Source organism: Periplaneta americana, chromosome 4 (genome assembly GCF_040183065.1).
Source record: "Periplaneta americana isolate PAMFEO1 chromosome 4, P.americana_PAMFEO1_priV1, whole genome shotgun sequence".
Taxonomy (NCBI): Eukaryota; Metazoa; Arthropoda; class Insecta; order Blattodea; family Blattidae; genus Periplaneta; species Periplaneta americana.
In genome coordinates, this window is record NC_091120.1 from 147,585,528 (window position 1) to 147,603,296 (window position 17,769).

At 35.4% G+C, this 17,769-nt stretch overlaps 1 protein-coding gene across 3 annotated transcripts in view; it reads left to right on the forward strand.

Annotated features, from left to right (window-relative positions):
- Positions 1 to 15,037, forward strand: part of LOC138698295 (cytochrome P450 4C1-like) — a 53,354-nt gene extending 38,317 nt beyond the window's left edge. For all 3 annotated transcript variants that reach the window (XM_069824097.1, XM_069824098.1, XM_069824099.1), the window contains 3 exons: positions 4,220 to 4,288; positions 7,920 to 8,088; positions 14,485 to 15,037. In XM_069824097.1, coding sequence (XP_069680198.1) covers positions 4,220 to 4,288; positions 7,920 to 8,088; positions 14,485 to 14,834 — 588 coding nt within the window. In that variant the 3' untranslated portion in view covers positions 14,835 to 15,037. The remainder of the gene's footprint in view (positions 1 to 4,219; positions 4,289 to 7,919; positions 8,089 to 14,484) is intronic.
- The last annotated feature ends 2,732 nt before the right edge of the window (positions 15,038 to 17,769 follow it).

The following is a 17,769-nucleotide window of genomic DNA, read 5'->3' on the forward strand; positions in this document are numbered from 1 at the left end:
AGTATCTGTTCTTCAAATACGTTGTTCTACTTTACTACATAGTTGTAATCGAAACACAAAATAAATTATCCGATTATGAATGAAAATTCTGATATATAATATTACGTTAAGATTCGGGTTCTGTATAATTATTATGTATATTTACATATCTAAAGGAATGAGTTTTTGCCAATTATTTTTATTTTAAAAACTTCTCAATTTTGAGCTGTCGTTAAAGGCAAAGCTTGTCATACAAAATACAATAAAATTACAGAGATAAGAAGATTGGAATAAAAGGAAAAATATTTAAAAATAATTGATTAATAAAAAGAATTTTTAAACAAAGTTTGATATAATAATTTTTATAACGTGTAACACATTTGTTAAGAGGAATATATAAGAATGACATTAAAAGGGATTATTATAAATGATTTGGAGCAAATTGTGAAGAGCCTTTTAATGAAATAAGTTAGAGCAAGGTCTAAAAGTAAGTACTTGCGCAAACATATTACCTTTAATAAATTAACTACAATGTTTGGGACTTATCCTGTAGCACCAATCATAAGACCCACTACCTGCACGGGTCTGAAGAGGGCAAGTGGCGAGCTTCAAATGGTTGGGTGTACTATAAACAAATAACATGAGCTACTGTCAGGAAGTCAAAACGAGGATAGCGATGGCCAAGGAAGCTTTTAATGGAAAAAGAAGCATTTCCTGCGAGCCTCTGGAAAAAGAGCTGAGGAAGAGACTAGTGAAATGCTTTGTATGGACTGTGGCATTGTATGGGGCAGAAACAAGGAAATTACGACGAAGTGAAGAGAAACGAATAGAAGCATTTGTAATGTGGATATGGAGAAGAATGGAGCGTGTGAAGTGGACAGACAGAATAAGAAATGAAGCTGTGTTGGAAAGAGTGGGTGAAGAAAGAATGATGCTGAAACTGATCAAAAAGAGGAAAAGGAATTGTTGGGTCACTGCCTTCTGAAGGTTGCATTGGATGTTGCATAGAAAATAATTAAAATATGTCTTCGTAAACCTATTGATTTTCCATCTCAAAAATTTGTTTATAGACTTCAATGTACTTAACGTAAGACAAATTTATTATATTGAATTAATAAAATTCATACATAAAAATCGAAATAATTTTGAATTGTATTCTCATATTTATGAAACAAAAGGTATGAATTCTTTAAGATTCTTTGAACCAAAATGCAACACTGTTACAGTATTTAATCATAGTAGTAATTTAGGCCCAAGAATATATAACAAATTTATATTTAAATATCCTAATCTTGTTAATTCTAATAGTTCTAGTATTAAATTTAAAAAGTTATGTATGGATTTTATAAAATTGTAAATTTAAATTTATATACTATAATTGCAAATTGTATTGTATAATTATTAATTATAATTGTATTGTATAATTATTAATTTCAATTCAGGAATCCGCCCCTGAGCACGACTTCTAGTCTTTCAGGGGCGAGCTAAAGTTTCCCTGTATATTTTATAATTTATGTTACAATTATTAGCAAAATAATAAATAAATAAATAAATAAATAAATAAATAAATAAATAAATATGAGGAAACGAAGAGGAAGGCAGAAAATATGAAAGACTGGAGAAACCTGGGTTTGGAGTGAAAGACTTGCCCTTGGGCATTACACTAAATGAATGAATGAATGAATGAATGACTTAATGAATATAAGAATTGGAAAGCATATTTGTAAGGAATGTAAGACATGAGCTTTTCAAAGAATTAAATTACTATCCGAAATGAAGAAGAGAGATATAACGCCCACGAAAAAAGAGATATAATAATAATAATAATAATAATAATAATAATAATAATAATATTATTATTATTATTATTATTGTGGTTGTTTAGTCAACTGTCCGAAGACAGGTTTGAACCTCATAAGTAACACCAATAGGTATCACTTATGAGCAGGGGCGGCTTTCGTAGGGGGCTGCGGAGCTGCAGCACCCCCAGACATTTGTGGCTCTTGCCTCGTTTTATGTTGTGAAATACATTTATTACATAGTCACTATCTAGCGGCTCGAATTTTTTTTTTTAATTTCGCTCTCATTGACATGCCCGCAGTCGTTAGTGAAGTCACTTCCTCCCCTGGTGCTGCCAAAGCGAAGTGAGAAACAAGGACTATGGGTGAAGCCACTTCCTCCCCTGGAGCTGCCAGTCTCGTCTCGGATGCTTTGCGCGTTAGTTTTACCCCTCCCCCTGCTCACCTGGCGAAGAATCCAGAGAGTCTATCTAGGCGCTGCAAAATTTGCAGCAGTTTGTCAGTAGCGCGCAGTTTTAAATACATTTTCTTTAATGTTGTGAGTATAACAAGTGCAACAATGCTTAATTCTGTACAACATTTACAGTCTATTCAGTTCAGTACCTTAACAATTCAGGAGAAATGTGAAATTAAGTGCCCATCAGTTGAATCTCATAATAGAGAGCTAAACAAAATAGCCTACAAAGCTCGCATTTTTTTTTCTTCTGATTTATCCAGTATGCCTGCTTTCTTCTCTCGATCTCCACACAATCTGTATTAGATTAATGTGTTTCAAAGACAATTCCATCAGCTGGGGCAACAAGATGGAGTTTTAAAATAAGAACAGTAAATGTTGTTCATGAGAAGAAGGAGCCATTGCTAGAATGTTTTCAAACTATTCTAACGGAATCTGAAACATCTAACAACATCACAATAAATGAGGCAAGCGCCCTGGTGCGTGCTCTTGAAGATCCTGAATTCAATTTCTGGCTCTATTTTTTTTTCATTTATTGATGTATCATGTAGATATATTATATAAACAACTACAACATCGCCAGTTAGGTATTTATAAGGTTCAAATCTGCATATAAAAAATTAAATTATGGTTTATTTAACGACACTCGCAACTGCAGGGGTTATATCAGCGTCGCCAGTGTGGCGGAATTTTGTCCCGCAAGATTCTTTTAAATGCCAGTAAATCTACTGACATGAGCCTATCTCATTTAAACACACTTAAATGCCATCGACCTGGGCCGGGATCGAACCCGCAACCGACTATGCTACCGAGGCCGACTCTGCATATCAAGCTTCGTTAATGCCATGCAGACAGTACGGAACAGTGCACAGTTGAGCAGCGAGATCTGTGAAAATGAAAACCCTGAAAAGCGTCGTAAGATCGAAGGGATTCAGACAAGGGTTGCGGCAGGCAAGGAAGTGTGTGACCTTATTATCACACATGCTAACACCCGATTCCAGTTCATAGATCATCTGATATTATCTTCTCTTCTGTGTCAAGAAAAATTTGAATGCTACAAAAGCTCATTCCCTGAAAATGACCTAAATGTATGTGTGAAGCTTTTTCTAATGTTCGATAAAGACAAACTAAAAACGGAATTCACAGTGTTGTATCAGAGACAAGAATAATTCAGAAATAACAGTGACGCAGTCAAGCTCTTGCAGTTTCTTCTATCTGAGAACCTGCAGGCATCATTTTCAGAAGTTGTGAAAATACTAAGCATAGCTATCAGCATACTAATGACGACTTCCGAACCAGAACGTTGCTTTTCGTGTTTGAAGAGAGTAAAATCCTATCTTAGAAATACGATGAGAGAAGAGAACCTGACCGCTTAGCTATATTTTCCATTGTAAAGACTATGTTAAACGAAATATCAGATTTTAGTAAGAAGTCGATTCAGAAGTTTGCAACCTACAAGACAAGGCGCACGGAACTAATCTTTAAATAAGATAAGTTGCATGGTTTAATTTTGTCTGCAGCCCCCATGAGCCGCCACTGCTTATGAGGCAACTAGACCAGGAGATAATGGGGTAAGTGACCAGTTCCTTTCTCCCTGCAATGTATACATCGCCGATTATCTACATATTACACTAACCAGGCTTCAGATGCATACAAACAATTATTGTTCTTCCTCTGATATATATGTCAAGTGAGATGTACTGCCTGATAATAGATATACATATCAGCCAGAACTTCAATAAGAGGTAAAAATAATATTATTAAACACAATTTGAAAACTAACACACAAAAATGCGAAGCCCGAAAGTAGAGCAGAAGAAAACCTTAATTTTATTCAACCACGAATAGAAATGATTATGATTTTTTTTGATTATGAACATAATGATGAAAATATTCTTACATGCATATAACCATGCAGAGAAAATTAACGTAGAATGATCTTTTCGTAAGAAAAAGTTTTTTATTCTAATTTATTCTTTTCTTTCAGGGTCACGATACAACAGCAACGTCAGTATGCTGGACGCTTTTTATCTTGGGTCATCATATGGATGTGCAGGTAATTATGAAACAATTGGATTACACATGTGTGTTAGATTCCTTCGTATTTCAGCAAACAGTAAGGTTAAATTGACACTCGTTCTCCTTGTCGTCATGGTTTCTCATGAGATGAAAATTAGGTTAGTTCGCACCAGCCAATGTACAATGAAAACACAAAAAGTGCTCAAAATATTGAATAAATTATACTGGTCAACAACATTAAGCACATTTTTTTTTTGTTAAAAATACAGAATGGGTGATTCTTGTAGCATTTTTCGTGCTGATTTCAGATCTGTTGTAATTTTCTATTACCCAGGTTTTTTTAGTAATTATATGAAGTGAGCTTCGAACTTTTGAAGTATTGATACCTTGTAACATTTTACCTAAAATCATATTTATTTACATAAAATATGTGTGAAACGGATTTTAAGCTATACTTCGCTTAAAAACATCCCTTTTGAGTGTCCGGCAGTAGTCTGACAGAATATTTGGGTTCCATATTTCCTGATAGCTCCTTTCCATTTCAGAAAAATCCTGGTGAAAACGCTCCCCACGTTCGTTGCTCACTACCCGAAGGCTTTGAGGAATGAAAAACTAATCCAAGAAATTATTTTGCGAGATACATGATACCCCATCACGTTACAGTTCTGAATCAGCTCGCTGACATGTTCTCTGTAATCTTCTGGTCTGGGGTTCAACAGTCTGTTGAAGGGATCCTTTCAGTCAATCAGGTAGGCTAATGAGTTACATAAAGCACAGCAGATTTCAGGGGCCCAGTTCCTGTCCTCAACTATTTTGCAATCCAAAGAACACTCGTAAGCTCTTTTAAATAGTGTAGTAAAATCTACATGAGTGCTTTCAGAGTTAATTAACCACAAACGTAACAAAAATTGTTTGTGATTTACACAGTATTTCGAGGTATGTTTCAAATTATAAGATACTTTTACCACACTTAAAATTAGGAAAAAAGAAAACATGGGTCATGAAACTTGTTTTATGATTGTGAGTTCCAACTCTTCTGAGAATTAATACTAATTCTCGCACACTCATGCGGAATAAAGTTGATTTTTTTATGAAGTATGACTTCACAGGCAACAGTGATCTAATGTTATAGGTCAATTGTTAAAGCAATAAAATGAAATATTTGAAAAAAAAAATATATTCTTTCCATTTGCGTGATAAGATCTGTATATAGCAATAAAAACAAATCAAATTTTCTAAAATAACAAAAAAATGGTGGGTGGTAGAAAAATTCTGACTTCATTTTGCAATCAGCAGATGACATTATATAGGAAACAGCAGAAATTGTACATTTCACAAAATCGTTGTTGACCAGTGTTATCATAGAGTTGAGTAATTTCGAGAAATTTAAGAGAAATATGAAACAGAATGGACTTTTTTCTAACATCTGAATCCAATTAGATTTAACAGTAATACCAAATTTACACAAATTCTAGGTATAATAAACAATACATTAAAATCTAAATTAGTACAAAAATCTACAAGAATAAAAATATATAATACACTAGCATTATCCTCCCTTTTATACGGAAGCGAGATTTGGTCATTAAAGAAAAAAGACATGAACAGAATCAAAGCAACGGAAATGAAATTATTCAGGAGGACAGCAGGATATACTCTTTTAGACCGAAAAAGGAATGAAGAAATTTTAGAACAATTAGAAGTAGAGTCAGTAGAAGAAAAAATCAGCAGATGCAAATTCAATTGGCTAGATAATGTAAGAAGAATGGAAAATTCAAGAATCCCAAAAATTATGATGCAATATAAACCTAGAGGACACCGTCGACCAGGAAGACCTTTAAGAAGACTGCTAGATGGGGCCGAAACAGATCTACAGAGGCCTAATTCGTGAAGGATGATGATGATGATGATATCCTATATCTATAAGCCGCAAATGTCGATACATATCATAATGTGTCATAAATAAAAGTGTTGTGTAAATTATTCTTTAACAGTTGATGTATTTGACTGCGAAAAATGAGAAACAATTGGATATAACATACTAGTAGTAGTGGCATGTTTGTGGTGTCACAAGATGGGGCACCGCGGTAGGGTACAGTGGAGTCTTGACGTCACAAGGTGGGGTAAGGGCGGTGTCATGACGATACAAAATCGTGCCTGACCGGGCAGGGCGCGGTTATGATGTCACAAGGAAGGGTAAGAGTGGGGTCACGGCGTTGCGTGGGTCATGGTTGCAATGCGTTCTGATGGTAATGACGTCTGCAAAGCGTAGGTATATGACTACTGCCATTGTGGAGGGATGTGGGGAAGAGAGTTTGATACGAGATGGAAGTGTGTTGTTATGTGTCAGGTGGCGGGTTGGCGGGAGGCGGGGGGGGGGCGGGATGTGGGGTCCGGGTGTGATAGGTATAAGCTAACGCAAAGGTCGACTACTGAAAAGCAATGGTGGCGTTGCTGTCTGTTTTGACGTAGAGTCCGTTGGATATCCACGGACTCTGTTTTGACGTATGCATGAAAGCACGCCGAGGGGCGAGAGATGCGGGCCGATAGAAATACTGCCTCTTCCAAGAAGATGAACAAATGAGAACATCGATATGGAAATAAAGTAGCAAGAGAAAAATTCGAAGCTAATTAAACGCGCAACATACGTTTACGAATGAAATAATAATACCGTGCGATACAAGACACGTATTCACATGCAATGGAACAAACTAAAGTCGTAATGTAACTATCACAATGCAAGAGTGATTGCATCGATGTCATTTCTCTTCCGTCTGTACTCTTGAATATTATTCACGCTATCTCGTGACCTTTCCTATCGCCCGCTCTTCCTTATCGCGTTGCTTCATTCCATTCCTTCCGTCAGTATTTCCTGCTTACGAGACCTGTTGTGTTCACTGCTCTGGTTGCGTTGAGGAGGGTATTCGCTAGAGATGGGATAAACTGTTCTTTTTAAGAAACAGTTTTGACTGTAACTTGTTTCATGAACGAAGCTGTTCCAAAATAACAGTTTCAAAGAAACAGTTACATAATAATGTGCTTACAACATCAGTGCCAACTGTTCCAAGTGTTCCAACTGTTTCAACTTCTCATCTGGTTCGGGAACATGTTACAAAGCACTTGAATCGTCTTTAAATCAGCTGTTTAGTGTATTATGACAACGGAAGTCATTTTTCGTAGGTTACTGTTAAGAGTGCAGTAAATAACTACAATAATTCAAAATGAATCGATTTGAGTAAAAATGGTAAAATAGTTTAATAACGATGACATTAGCCGATGATATTATTTGAAATGTGGATATGGAGAAGAATGGGGCGTGCGAAATGGACAGATAGAATAAGAAAAATGAAGCTTTGTAGAATAGAGTAGGTGAAAAAAGAATATTGTTGCAACTTATCAGAAAGAGAAAAAGGAATTGGTTGGATCACTGGCTGAGAAGAAACTGCCTACTGAAGGATGCACTGAGAAGAATGGTGAACGGGAGAAGAGTTCGGGGCAGAAGAAGATATTAAATGATAGACGACATTAAGAAATACGGATCATATGCGGAGACAAAGAGGAGGGTAGAAAATAGAAAAGATTGAAGAATCCTAGGTTTGTAGCGAAAGACCTTCCCTGAGGAAGAACACTTACGTATGGATGTGTGTATGTACATGTATTTGTTCCAGGAAAAACTATATGATGAGTTCGAGAGCATATTTGAAGGATCTGACCGCCCTCCAACGATGAAGGATCTGAATGACATGAAATATTTGGAACGTGTAATCAAGGAAAGTTTAAGGTTGTATCCCAGTGTTCCGGCAATAGGCAGACAACTTGACAGTGACATTGAAATAGGTAAGTAAACCTTAAAATTATTCAATAAAATTTATATCTCACACATATGCAAGAGTGTACAAAATGCAATATATTAATTCTCTATTTTCAGAGTCATAAATGTGGTGAAACGTTATTTACGACACAAGTATTAAAATTGTAATTTTTATCTTGAGGAGGAATGTTTGTGAACCGACCCATATCCGAGTGAAGCAATCCCACGAGCGAAATAAATGGCTTAATGTGAATATATCGTATATTATTTTTTTAGACAGCCGTTCGTTCTTTCTTTCTGGTATAGAGACAATACTGTACCCTGTCTAATCCTAATAGTCAAACTTTATCATAATAAAAGCAGGTACTAGTGTAATTCATTGGTAGAACATAAGTAGAGCATTACGACTATAGATTGAGTGGTCCCCGGTTGGAATCCGGGTGCCCACTATTTTCTTAATACTTACATTATACAAGGTGTTTCAAAAATACGGGGCATTATTTCAGGTATGTATATCCCACATATAGACAATCAAAATAGTTCATTACAACATGTGTCCAGAAATGCTTCATTTCCGAGTTATGGCCTTCACATCATTGAAATTCACCGGAACGTTTTTCTTTCCTCAGGTCGTTGTCATTACAGAAGATGTTCAAAATGTCCACCTCCTGCTTGAATACAGACCTCACAACGATGTCTCATTGACCTGAGAACACGATCCCAAACTCCAGGAATATAGCGTATGTCCTCAGATCATGCCAAAATTCGATTCCGAAGGGATTCCAAATCAGGCACCGGAGACGAATAAACCAATGATTTTAAATGGCCCCACAAGTAGAAATCGAGAGGGTGCAGATCAGGTGGGCGTGGAGGCCAAGCAAGTGGGCCACCTCTACCTATCCATCGATCAGGAAACCTTCGAACCAAGTACCGGCGAGCCGTACGACTGAAGTGTGCAGGAGCGCCATCATGCAAGAAGTGAATGTGTTGATGATTGATCAGTGGAGTGTCTTCTAAAATATGAGGTATGGTTTTTTCCAGGAAGTTTGTGTACGCCTGCCCCATAAGTCTGTTTACAAGTACATAGGGTCCAACTAATCGATCACCAATTATACCGGCCCACATGTTGAGGGAGAACCGCACCTGGTGATGAGATGGAACAGTTGCACGTGGGTTTTCATACGCCCATACATGCTGATTGTGGAAATTTGTTATGCCATCTCGTGTGAACTTGCTTCATCTGTAAATTATACTAAGTTCGGATTTACACCACACTGCTGCTGCAAGAACCACTGACAGAACCTAACTCGTGCAGGGTAATCTGCTGGTGACAGGGCCTATACACGTTGCAAATGATAAGGATACAATTGATACTCTTTCAACAGTCTCCAGACAGTCGTATGAGGAACATTGACTTGCAACGCTACCCTTCGTGTGCTGATAGAAGGAGTCATGTTCACAGCCTCCAGAATCTCCTCCTGTAGCCTACTTCTGGAGTTGTAGATCTTGGTCGTCCCCTTCCCAAACCAGGAGAGTTAAATTTTCCATACTCGCACAGACGGTAATGGAGATGTAAAAATGTCTTCCGATCTGGACATTGTCGCTATGGGTACCTCTCCTGGTACAAACGACGAGCCAGCGCAGCATTGCCGTCCGCCTTACCGTACATGAAGTGTATCTCTGCCAGCTCTTGATTTGAATACATGTCGCACAGTCTAACGCCTACAGAACACTGAATGTAACCTTCGCCTCGGAATGAACTGTCAGAGTGCCCTCTTAATGTCTCCTTTGACGGCAACGACCTGCGGAAAGAGAAACGTTCCGGTCAATTTCAATGTTGTGAAGGCCATAACTCGGAAATAAAGCATTTTCGGACACATGTTGTAATGAACTATTTTGATTGTTTACGTGTGGGAAATACATACCTGAAATATGCCCCATATTTTTAAAACACCCTGTATATTTGTTTCGAATACTTATCAAGAATATATTTGAACTAATTAAGTATGTGTACGTCTGTTAACAAGAAAGTAATTTTTAGAAATAGGCCTGCAACTGTTTGAATCGCTTTATTGATCGGTTGAGATTACTACCGTGTGATATTAATAAATGAAGGGTTCAGAGCCATAGTGGGCCAAACGCCATTTATTAAAAACGGAGAAAGTAAGAGTTAAAGGTAAGTGAATACCATAGTTTAATGAAGATTTATGCACTAAAACAAGACGTAAGTGCAAGTTTGAACCAATAAATTATTGAGATTTGCGATAGATTAATTAGTTTAGGAAATTGTATATTTATTATGTAGAACTACATTTGTATATAGATCTTTTGTTAAATTATTAAGTTTTGTACTTTTGTGAACAATATCAATAAAGCTATCTATCTATCTAATGAAGATTTATATATCATTTAATTTTAATGTGTATACTTTATATTACTTGCTATATGTTTCCATTGAATTATGGTAATAACTTAATTTTAACCCATCTTTTCTACGTCTTTAATATATGGCGCTTGGACCAATATGGTTCTGAACCCTTCAAATAAAACAGAACATTTACTAAACATTATTAATATTGTAAACTTGGGATGAAATTGTAATGCTTATAGTGCAACTGTTATTTTCAATAAAAAATCATTGTGCGGAGGAAGTAGTTAAGTTACAATACTTTAGTTATCAACGGCATCAATTGTGCTACTTTTCTCGGCATAGAACGAAAGTTGTTAACAAAGTTGAGTATTTTTAGTTTCAGTGTCCAATGTTAAAATATAATGTAATTTTCACAAGTGATATCTAAAATTATTCCTTTAATACTGAAATTCACAAATATTCATATGCGTTTTACCAACTTTTAAATGTACAGATTTCAAGTTAGCTACATATCGTCAAAATATATGAAGTCCATACACCATTGTCTGCAACTCTTTCAAGCCTTCTGTATCTTAAATTTTTGAAGATTCGAAACTTGAAAGACAATTCTTAATGCACTTAATAGATATTGATTTATACATAATTATTAAATTTTGTCATTTTCTCCATATTTTTGCAAAACGGTTTGTTATGTTGAGATGTTTTGTCTGTCTTGAGTTACAAATATAGAGAAGATGAAGGTTATTAAATTGTTTCATATGAAGTTATTTTTTTTCGAAATAACGAGTCAGAAATTTTTTTTAGATAAATATATTTTCCTTCATTTTTCTTCGCATTTTCCAGGGAGTATTCAAGAATATCATGAATCTCTAATGTATATCAATAATATTTTCTTAATACCATATTGCAATTGTGAAAGATATATTTTCTGATATTATTCAGAAAATTTGCTTTTCAACAAATACTAGTAATGTTCCAGATTGTATTACTTTTGTTCATACCTTACCTTCATACCTTCATAAATATATTTTCCTTCATTTTTCTTCGCATTTCCAGGGAGTATTCAAGAATATCATGAATCTCTAATGTATATCAATAATATTTTCTTAATACTATATTGCAATTGTGAAAGATATATTTTCTGATATTATTCAGAAAATTTGCTTTTCAACAAATACTAGTAATGTTCCAGATTGTATTACTTTTGTTCATACCTTAACTGATATTGTTGAAGATATTATTTCATTTTTCTCTCCTAAGACTTCGGTATTATACAATCATTCAATTTTTATGTGAGAATTACTCGACTCGGATATATTCCTAAAGTTATATATTATGATCGCCTAGAATGTGAAGATATTTTCTAGATGTCTTGAACGAGTAAGAACTTACAGAATGATATATTATACAGAGTGACGCAGAAATATTTCCCCATTTTCAACTATACATAAAATGGAAAATATTGAAGTCAAATATCAAACAGTAATATAAACTTATTCCTTATATTATGCCATTTAATCGTTCAGTTTAGCTTCGAACACAGTTTCAGATTCCACGTCAAGGACGTGTTCCTAGCCGCAGGACCATAAAAATGTTGGATTGCGTCCTTTGCGTCATTGTACTAAAACCAACGAGGTAGAAAGAGAATATAGAGCGGCCATTGCGCCGCCATTTTTTGAAGAAAATTGAACGAACGTCCGCTATTAGCTTAAGCGCCCAAAATAGAGAGGGCGTGGTGATAAGTATGCGTTGGAATCGTGAAACTGTCAAAATTTCGTTTGCATAAATCAGTTAAACTGAAGTGGAAAACCCTAGTGTTTTGTCAAATACGTCCTAATCACTTAATAAAGAACTTATGTACACTAAATTTAAAAGACTTGAGCTATTCCTAGAAGGAAAGCTTAAAAGAATAACCTAAGCAAAACTGTCATGTACGTATGGCAATAGGTCCTAGCTAATATACTGAAGAAAATATTAATATTCCTAGGTTTCTTTAATGCGACCTGCAACATCTAATATATAAAAGGGGCTATTAATTTTCCTATTTCTCTACCACAAAAAGGGGAAAAATTTGTATACCGCTGCATAACTGAAAATAAAAAATTTCCACCTTCTGTGTCTTGCCCAGTGTCACATCGTTGGACTAGGAAAATTTTGTAGTTAATAAAGTGCAGTTTGTCCCACGTTATTACAATTATTAATAATAATAATAATAATAATAATAATAATAATGATAATAATATTATTATTATTATTATTATTATTATTACTATTATTATTATTATTATTATTAGTAGTAGTAGTAGTAGTAGTAGTAGTAGTAGTAGTAGTAGTAGTAGTGTAAAATTGAGTAACCATGTGCAATAATGAGGCAAGTAGTTACGAAATACATTCTTACATTCCCCATTATTGCACGTGAATTATGTTCTTTCATGTCCTTCCAGTCCATATACTAACAACAATACGGCCTACCCGAGAGTTCTGCGGAATTTTGGATGCGAGTGTCGAAATACAATTTAAATAGACTATTTTATTGCTATTAGTTTTTCACTGGATTTCAAACGGAATTCTAACATACTGGTTTTATCCGTATTTTGTTTAAGTCGATTATTGTGAACCATTTATTTGGTTAATCGCTTGTGTTCAAAATAGGCCTACCTTTATAAGCTACAGCACATCGTCTTCTTCTATATGCAGTAAGGAAGGACACAAGAAGTGTCGTGAACACAATAAGCTATGCTCGGAGGGACAGAATTTGTATCAATTCATATTTATTGCCCACTGTTTCACCAGTTCCTTTTTTTTAAGAGAATCTGCAAGACAAGAAAAACACTATAGTACACACGGCATATATGCCGGGCTTTGTTACACATTTACGCATGAAAAAAAAATGCTGCTAATTAACAAAACTATGGACTTCACTTCATAAAATTTACCTGAAATATGATGTATCAGTTGTCTTTCTGCTTTTGATATTGCAGTTATATGCAGCACACACAACTGGCATGTTTTTTCTTTGGTTTTTCGTAGCTCTACCTCTGTATGCAGAAGGTTGTAAGCAGACGAATTTTTACAACTGTAGCAGCTTAGTTCATATTATCTGCCGTGTTTCACGGTGGCACCGCAAAGAGCGCTGTACAGGACAACGTGGCCAATCTATAATCTCTTTCTAACTCGTTGACTAAAACGGAAACCCCATGCTCACTTTCAAGAAGGTATGGGCCAAAAATCCCGAACTGCGCGACACCACACCAGACAGTGACGCGTTCACTATGAGGCGGTCGCATGTTGATCTCTTTCGGATTTTCCTCTGGCCAGTACCGGAAGTTCTGTTTATTTACACTTCCAGACAAATGAAAATGTGCTTCGTCTGACATTAACAAAACAATATTTTTGGACAGAATTTCAGGAAACTGTTAGCAAATCTCAGACGATTTCCCATAGCTATCACAATCTTGAAGTTCGTGGACCATTGCCATTTTGTATGGATGAAAGTTAAGATCCTGTTGCAAAATTCTCCTAACGCTGCAATTACTTAATTGCAAAGCTGCTGCATGTTTTCTCGCCTAAGTTGTGGGCTCCATCCGAATGCTTGACGCACAATTGCGCTGTTTTGTGGAGATCGGACTGATCTTGGTCACCCTGGTGGTTTCTGTTTTATTACTGACGCCGTTTTCGTAAATGATGCAATCCACAATTTTATAGTCTTGAGGCTAGGAACACGTCCTTGACGTGGAATCTGAAAGTGTGTGCTGAACAGAACTGAAAGATAAAATGGCATACCTCAGGGAATAAATTCTTATTACTGTTTGATATTTGACTTCAATATTTTCCATTTTATTTGGAGTTGAAAATGGGGAGATATTTCTGCCTCACCTTGTACAATTAAAAATAATTTGTATGAAGCTGGTTGAAATTTAACGATCAGAGAAAGTCATTCCTTACAGTATAAAAAGAATATATTTTTGTAAAAGCAGCAAGAGGAGGGAAAATAGTTTTTTTTAATTTCATTTTATATCTTTTCACTTATCAAGTATTTCTTCTGTTACAGGTGGTTTCGTTATTCCTGCAGGTATGGCTATCGACATAAACATACAGGCTATCCACATGAATCCAAATAATTTTCCAAATCCCTCCAAATTCGATCCTGATAATTTCTTACCAGAAAGGGTAATGAAACGACATCCTTTTGCCTATATTGCTTTCAGTGCTGGCTCTAGAAACTGCATTGGGCAAAAGTTCGCAATGCTAGAACTAAAAGGAATGTTATCATACGTGTTACGTAACTATAAAGTAATCTCTCTGGATAAGAGGGAAGATGTGAGAATGTTGAATACACTCGTTTTGAAATCAAACACGGGCATCAGAATATCCATAATAAGAAGGAAATCAAGTGTGTAAGGCTTCACTGGGAATATAATTAGGTTGATATAACAAATCACTAATACAAAATATAATATTGAAGGTGTACATAATTAAGACTAAACTATTTTGGTTTATGTAGAATGTATGGAAGTGCAATATCTAATGTTCAACATACGTACAGAATGTCAATAATAATTATGTCAGACTAATATGTTAATAAAGTTAAAGTTCGATTCTGATTCAGAAGTGTAATATATGAACAAAAATGTATTAATTAATGTAAACTTCATCTTACGATGTTGGATGACGTATATACGTCCGTTGATGTGACATATTAATGAATATTTAAATACTTATATAGTCAGAATCATACCATGGTATGAAAGAAAAATTTCACAACCTCGAGCGGGATTCGAACCTGCGACTTCCTGTACTCCGGTCAGGCCCTCTAGAAACTGAGCTATCGAGTTCGTTTCACGCCAAAGCCTTGATATTCTCCTCTCATACTGGCGACTCTGTTATAGAGTACTGTCCATAGAGTCTGATCTAGTCGGCACTGCTTAAGGTTGGAAAGAAACATTGTAAATGTAAACTTCATCTTACGATGTTGGAAGACGTATATACGTCCGTTGATGTGACATATTAATGGATATTTAAATACTTATATAGTCACAATCATGCCATGGTATGAAAGAAAAATTTCATAACCTCGAGCGGGATCCGAACCTGCGACTTCCTGTACTTCGGTCAGGCGCTCTACCGAGTTCGTTTCATGCCAAAGGCTTGAAATTCTCCTCTCATACTGTTGAAACGAACTCGATAGCTCAGTTGGTGGAGCACCTGACCAGAGTACAGAAAGTCGCGGTTTCGAATCCCGCTCGAGGTTGTGAAATTTTTCTTTCATACCATGGCATGATTGTGACTATATGAGTATTTAAATATTGATTATTAATTAAAATTATAATAATGCTAAATTATAAAATTTATAAGAAATTATGTACTGGAACGTTTGTAGGTAACAGCATAAATATCATTAAGAATAAGAAACAAAAAGATTTTTCTGGTCAAAGTAACTATCCGAAAGACAATAAATTTATTATATGTACGAAATGTAAATTTGTCATAGTACCAGTACACGGGGTTCGCAATTCAAATTGTATTACTTTGGAATATAGTTGGCTATAAAATGTATCAATATTACTAGGGCATTCGATAAGTAATGGTAACAATGCTGTAAATCTGCTCCTAGCGGTGACCATTGAAATTTTGTACCACGTAAAGAGCAGCGATTTACCTTGCCGAACTGTTGAAATAAAACATAATATTGTGAAATTTGGTTTATTTTAAAAACATTGCAAAGATCTAAATTCATTATCATGAAGTCATTGGGATACTAACATACACTAATGAATGTACGTCGCTACTAACGCGTCACTGCAGTATCCTCATCTGAAGGGAGTCTAAATGTAACCGAGTTGCCGGAAGTAACAGCGATGCGCGTGGCTTCACCTTCCATTTTGAACTTTCACTGACACGAGTATGAGTCAAGAGATCTTTAACTTTGAGCCCTCATCCGAGCCGTCAATCATCTGGTTACTGTTGAAGAGTCAAACCATGGCTATGGCAAATGCCATCCATGGCTCACTTTCACACAGCTTGTGTACACCATCGTCTACCCCGTTCATTAAACATGCCGTCAGATTCTGAATCTCACCCCTCAGATTATTAAGGGCAGAGGATTACGAAAACATACAAAAATTTGACAAAACTTGCAATAAAACCTTTTTACAATATTTACCACACGATTTATGATAGCTACACATAAATTTCACCACTGCATCTTGGAAAAATTCTGAATTGAATGGATTATTGTTCACTTAATTTAGATTACATTGAACAACTAATTTTTACCATTTGTCTTGCTCCGAAATAAAAATAGGTGTATATTACTAATATGTGTGTCCTAAATCTGAATTTAAAATCCAAATTGCCCCATCACGCACTTTTTTCCGCGGAAAGTTAATTTAATTCTTTTTATGACAAAAGTTATGCACTTTTTTTATTTTTCGCTGTTACTAATAAAATTACAACATGCTAGGTATTCAAAATGCCTCATAATTCTTGAAAAATGTGTAGTGGATACAAAAATGATGTTATAGGCCTATAGTTTAAAACAAAAAAAAAAAAACTCAACAAAAACAGAAATATTTTCTACGTGTATAATGAGAAAAATCTCGGAATTTGAATTTAACATTTAAAAAGATTTTCTGGATGACTTCCTTTATAACTTGACACGGGACTGTCTTTTACAAGTAACCAACAATAGTCTGCAAGCATGTTGGATGATGATCTTCCTTTATATCGGGTTTCATTTTAGATATTTCTTGATGAAATCTTTCCCTATGCTCGTCGCTTACCGCTCCAAGATTAGGAGGAAACAAAATCCAAATGAGTCTGTAAAAAATGTATTTTGAGAAACTTATTACTCCCCATTTTCTCATATGCACTTAATATGGTTTCCACAAGTTCCATGTAGTTGTCTGCGCTGGTACTTCTAAGGAAATTTGAGCAAATATCTTTGAAAGCGTGCCATGCCATTTTTCTGTAACAGACAGTTTTTCCTCAAACAAAGAGTCAGTCATAACTTTTGCGAATTTGTGGACCGATGAAAATGCCTTCTTCAATTTGCCTTCACTCAAACTGGTAAACATTCCTTCTAAATACTGAAAACCATACTTGAGTGGACCTTGCGTAGACCTCACTTTGGACTGTTATGAAATTTACTGAATACAAGGGACCAGTATCTGTTTATTTATTACAAGTACAGAAGAATATACCAACAACCATAAGAAACCGGAAATAGGTCATAAATTCATAAAATGCATTACTTTTGTTTTCGTTTACAACCCCCAAGCCGCGTCGAAAAGTGAAATCACAGTATATCTTAAAAACCTTACGTGATACGAAAAAA